Here is a 5,921-nt window from a genome sequence, read left to right on the forward strand (position 1 = left end):
AATAACTAAAAAATATAGATAATTGCATTAGCATAGCATATATATATTGCATCATACATATCATTGCATATAAATATTTCTATTTTCGAGTTTAAGCCCCGATGATGAGATCTTCCGAGGATCTTGCGAAGACGAGTATTTTTCGAAAAGTTCCTTAGGTGAAAAGTTGTCCCCGGGTCCCACCAGTATGATGAGAGGCCTCGAGAGACATCTTTAATAAAAGGCTTTTGCCCGAATTAGGTTCATTATGCATGAAAACATTATTTTTAAAGAAAAACGTACGATAACTCCGATGATGAAAATTATTCGTCAAATTTGCGAAGACGAATTTCTCGGATAATTCTCTAGGTGAGAGAATACCTCGAGTCCCACCAGTATGATGGGTGGATTCGAGAAAATATCCTAGATAAAAAGTTATTCGTCCGGTATTTTTTTCATGCCATGCATCTTGTCTCGTATTTGCATTTCATTTTAGGTCAAATAGGAGATAAAAATAAGTGAACAATAACTAAGAAAATATAGCTAATTTAAAAATTAAAGCCTAATAGGATAATCTAAGAATGATACAGTTCATGGAACGGGGCGTCCCGGGGATGCTAATCTTTCCCCGGGCGTAACCGTACTCTTGAACCTAGATCTAGAAAATCGTAGACCAGTTTAAGGTTCTTTTCGATGGGCTTAAAATTAATTTAAGTTTTCATCGGTTAGAATTGAGTCAATAGGTGGCCAATCGCACCTAATAAAAAAGATTGGTGGCGACTCCTAGTTTAATTTTGTAGTGAGTTTTCACATTCGCGTCTGGCGGTCGGGTTTTCGGACCCGCACGTTACGACACAAATACATACACAAGATGTATTTAAAATATATACAAGATAAAACATAATTTTATACATTATTAATGAAGGTTTTATACTTTACGAGCAGAGTTAAAAATTAATATATGTATTTATAAAAATTAATAAATAAATTAATTAATAAATAAATATATGACAATCATTTAACGAATTTAAAAACTCCATTATTGATGCTAAGATAATTATTCTACATATTTTTACTAAATTACTTTAGACAAAAAACTATCACAATATATTAATATTGTTTTTTTTACCTTTAATTACTATGGATCCTTTGAAGTTGTTGCTTTGTATATCAAGCTGCTTCAGATTTGGGAAGGCCCCAAGGGATGAAAATATGCTATTGTTGAGATGATTATTACTCAGATCAAGCACTTCAAGATTGATCAAGTCCAATAGTCTTTTACTTTCTGTACAAGATGTACATGATTATTTCACTTCCAATCAAAGTTTATGTAAATTTACATGTAAACATCCAAAACTCTCTCTTTACTATATCAATAATTGAGTAATTTATGTTTGAAGTATGCCTCCAAAAGATCCAAAACTCTCAATGTCATTGCCCCATAACGACAACTCCTCCAAGTTTATCAGCTTGTTCAATTCTGTTGAAACCCAATAAAATATATAAGGGAGAATTTCAAAGCCTTAGTATGAGATGTTGAGGCCTATGATGAAATTGAATCCTTGGCAAATTAGAATGAGAACAAAAATTGAAGAAAGTTAAGGAAAAGCCTACCATGCGTATGAATGGTTCCTTTTAATCCACAAAGACTCCAAACTTTAAGTTTTTAACTATGAAAGAGGCCCAATGTAGGATATAGGATGTTGTTCTGTTTTTTTTTTTTTTTAATGAAAAATAATAAACTTTCATTAATTTGACAATAAAATATCTTCAAGAAGGGTGTCTAACCAAATTCTTTCTTCAAACAAATCACTGCACAATCTAGCTATCTTATGAGGTAAGGAATTATCTTGACGAATTGTACATGGAAAAAGAAACATGCATGACACTTGTTTTTTTTTTTGAATGGCAAAACATGCATGACACATTAAAAGCCAAATTTCACATATCATTGATGATCACTTAATATATATTATATGTAAATATATAGAGAGAAAGAGAGAGAGAAATAGTCCAATAGGCTTGTTCGTAAATAAAAACAAATAAGAAAAAAGAACAAATATAATTTAAAATTTTAATTAAAAAACAATATGTGTGTGCAAAAATTCAATCGATTGTTTAATTTATTGATAAGCTCTATTAATATATTGCTCAAGAAAAAAATTAAGCTTTGTCACTTTAATGATTTTGATTTCAATTAAAAATTTAAGAAAATTTTAATTAATATATATGGCATGATCTGTGAGATATTTCATAGATAAAAGCTCAGTCAAAGGTAACAAGCTACTGTTATTCAATTATCACTGAGGTATGATAACATGAAACTTAAAAGGATCGTTATTTTTAACAATTGAGTGATCCAAATGTTATTTTCAAAGTTGGATAATCAAAATAGAAAATTTCAAAAACTTAATTGATCAAGAAGAAATTTATTCTAAATATATAAACTTTCAAAATTTGATAGAAATTTTTATAAAATACAAAAATTTAATAGAAATTTTTATAAAATACAAAAATTTAATAGAAATTTGTAGTGAAATTCATAAATTTCATAAATATATATCAAATTGATTATACATGAATGTATGAGGTAAAATTGAAAATAAACAATATATATTAACTTTACCGTCTGTATAGATAAATTTCGTGAGGTTGTTGAATGATAAGTCTAAAGACTTGAGAGATGAGAACTCAATTAAAGATGATAAAATGCTATTGTTGAACTGATTGTCACTTAAGAAGAGATGCTCCAGTTTATCCAACTTCCCCCATAGCTTTTCAAAACCTACAAGGCATATTTTTTTTAAACACATAGGAGTTAATTAGTGGTTTAATTTGTCAAAAAAGAGATCATATTTAGAATTTTAAGAGAGCAGGAAAACGCATTGAAACAAGTTTATATTTTCACACGCGAAATTAGGAATCAATAAATTAAGTGGCAGTGAATGGATGGATGATATGACCTTCGTTGTCAAGGCTACCAGCTATTTGGTGCTCGCTCAGATCAAGACTCTTCAATTCCTCGAAGGGAAGAAACAGAGAGGCGTTGAGATACCACGGCTGCCTGAGATTTTCACTATCTTGTGCTACATCAGAGTACTCTTTCCAAAGGTAGAGTCGTATCACTCGGCCAGAAATTGCGTCGCACTCAACCCTTTCCCACCGACAACAGTGTGAACTCTCTTTTCCTTCCACATCCACCCAGTTGTGTAGAGCGTTATGATAATTGAAGAAAGGCTTGAGTTGCAAGAGACCAATTTTTTCTTGTTCCCAACACCCTTCACCCAACGGCCACCCTCCTAATAGGAACACTAATACAAAAACTACCATAGCCGCCCCCATCTGATCAAATTCTCAATATGCTCAGCTCGCTTGATATATTTTGTAGCTCTATGCATTTGGGAGCAACACGCCCTTGGGCTTTATAGAAGGAACCAACCAAGTCAAGACCCGAAACTCTCATCGAGCCCGTGACAACCGTTTCGACGTCCTGATAAGCACTCATTACCCCGAATGCCGATCGAAACCCCGCAAGGCTTAGCATCAACTTCCGCATCTCCTTGGTGAGCGACAGTTATTAAATCTCGTATTTCAAGAAATCATAAGTTGTTTTCAACTCAAAACAATAAAATATTATTTTCTAGTTCACAGGGGTATTTTCGTCATTTTTTTTGAAATTTCGAAATCCGTAAAAATGTAATATGTAAGTGAAAACACATATTTCATGATTTAAATTAAATTTTGAAGTCTAAAACATTCGTTTAAAGTAAAATTATAGCTATTTGAATATAATAAAAATATTAAATAAAATATTATATTTTCTTAAAACACAATATTTTCAAAGTCTTCTTAAAATAACTTTTGTAGCGTAAAAGTAAAATAAATTTATTCATATAGTAATAAAGATAATTAAAGTATGAAATTTCGTTTACAGTGACATGTGGGCCCCCAACTAACCAAGAAGGTGTAGAGCTACGAACCCTTACTTCCTATGATGCAATTCCACGATTAATTCTCGTCTTAATCAACTATCAACAAACTGTCCTAAGCTTGAAAAATAGATAGGAAGTGGGGTGAGATTAAATAATCTCAGTGAGTAAACAATTACCATCAAAAGCATCTAAAGCCGAGTAGATGGAGACAATATAAAAACGTTATATCTCAATAATGTTCATAACACAAATTTCGTTTCAATCTATACCAAACAATTTATTTTCATCAAAATTTCCTGACTTATGAATTTCTTAAACTTGGCCCCTGCCAGAATCATTCTCGTAGATACCTTCGTCAAGGTATCCCACTAAGACCGCCAAGGTTGTTCAATGACCCATACCCATAAACATGTTTTCACATCTAACACACAGCCGTTCCTTGGCGTTGGCTGAGTCTCACTCTCACGTGGTGGCCCGAACGTGAGGTGCACTCAAATCATACCTCAGGAGATACTTCACCAAACATCTCCCCTCGGAGGTAAATATATAATTGAGTTCCACTGCCCCTCTCATAGGCAGTCCACGGAAACCCCTACGACTGCAGTGACCGTTTAATATACCACCAGACCCATAAAAATTTCAGTAGCATAATATGGCGAATAAAATGTAATTCAGTCTACCGAGACCAATCCCAAAAATTTAGCCATCATGCTCCCATAATGTCATAAGCCCCAATTTCAATAACATATAAAATCATAAATTTCAACACAGTCTCTATATACTCAATTTTTTCAAAACAATATTTGATTTCAAAACCAATATAAATATCATTTTTATTAAAAAAATATTTTAATTAGAAAACATAATATTTTATAATTTAAGCTAACCATTCAATAAAAGCATCAAACAAGTATAATAACTCTAACTATTTAAGACGATAAGTTGTCCACTCACAGTTCTAGGAGTCGATGTACTCCTAATCCCAGTCTTCAAGCACAATTTCTGTACTTTTACTAGTGTAATTTGCTCACCACCTATCCACAATGTACAATACATAATTCACCACATCAATGCTTGACCATTATAAAATCAATTCAAGCTCGGTATATATGCATGATATGACATGCAACTTATCCGACTACCGCTTAAATGCGGTGCTGACCTAATTCGACCTATTACCCGATTAAATTACTAACGCGTCCAATTTAATCTCAAATTAATTTTTTTCAGTTTCTATACCTCAATTGCACCCAAATTGACTTAATGTTCCTCAATGTGGTGCAAATTATCAGTCCCGATAGCAAATTACGAAAATACCCATAATGGGTAAAAATTCGTATTTTTGCTCCGAAAATTTCCATTATTTTTCTAGACTCATAATTCATCATTATTCATCATAATTCCTCAAATAAACATCAAGATCATCAGCCAATATTTCCCTTAGAAAATTCGGCCAATAATGGTAATGGAGGAAAATAAATTCTTTTCTTGTTGTTTTGTTCCTAAATATGCTAAACTAACTTAAAACACTAACATAACTTAAAATCAAATTAATCTAACACGTTTCTCTCTCCTAACCCAGTTTTTCAGAATTGAATTCATCCTCAAATCACATGATTCAACCATGAAAAATGATGGGAAATGCATGGAAATGATAAATCTTAAGCTAAGCTTGAAAAATCATACCTTTAAACACTTGATTCCTTGAAAAATCACATTTTTTCTTTGAATTTTCTCACTCTAGGGTTTGTTCTTATTTCTCTCTCTCTCCTGCTGGTTTTGGCTGACCATCCCAATGAAGAATTCTGAAATTTTCAAGCCTTTTAATAGGCTTAATAAAATATTATAATTTTATTTACCTTTTAAAAATTTTATTATTTAATTTTTTTCTAGCCATCTTTTTGACTTTCTTTTTCTACCACTCAATCCTCTTCATTTATCCATGTCTTCCATGAAATTTCTAGACTTTTCCAAAGTTTTGGTGGAGCAAATTTTTAAAAATTACACTTT

The 5,921-nt window shown here is 31.9% G+C and overlaps 1 protein-coding gene across 1 annotated transcript; it reads right to left on the minus strand.

Moving 5' to 3' along the window:
- Positions 1,237–3,427, minus strand: LOC18589011 (receptor like protein 30). Its single transcript, XM_007013805.2, has 3 exons — positions 2,943–3,427; positions 2,606–2,764; positions 1,237–1,459 (listed from the first exon to the last, which is right to left on the minus strand). Exons 1-3 carry the CDS (start codon positions 3,319–3,321, stop codon positions 1,368–1,370), a joined length of 630 nt encoding a protein of 209 aa, XP_007013867.2. The 5' UTR covers positions 3,322–3,427; the 3' UTR covers positions 1,237–1,367.

Source organism: Theobroma cacao, chromosome 9, assembly GCF_000208745.1.
Source record: "Theobroma cacao cultivar B97-61/B2 chromosome 9, Criollo_cocoa_genome_V2, whole genome shotgun sequence".
In the NCBI taxonomy this organism is placed as follows: domain Eukaryota; kingdom Viridiplantae; phylum Streptophyta; class Magnoliopsida; order Malvales; family Malvaceae; genus Theobroma; species Theobroma cacao.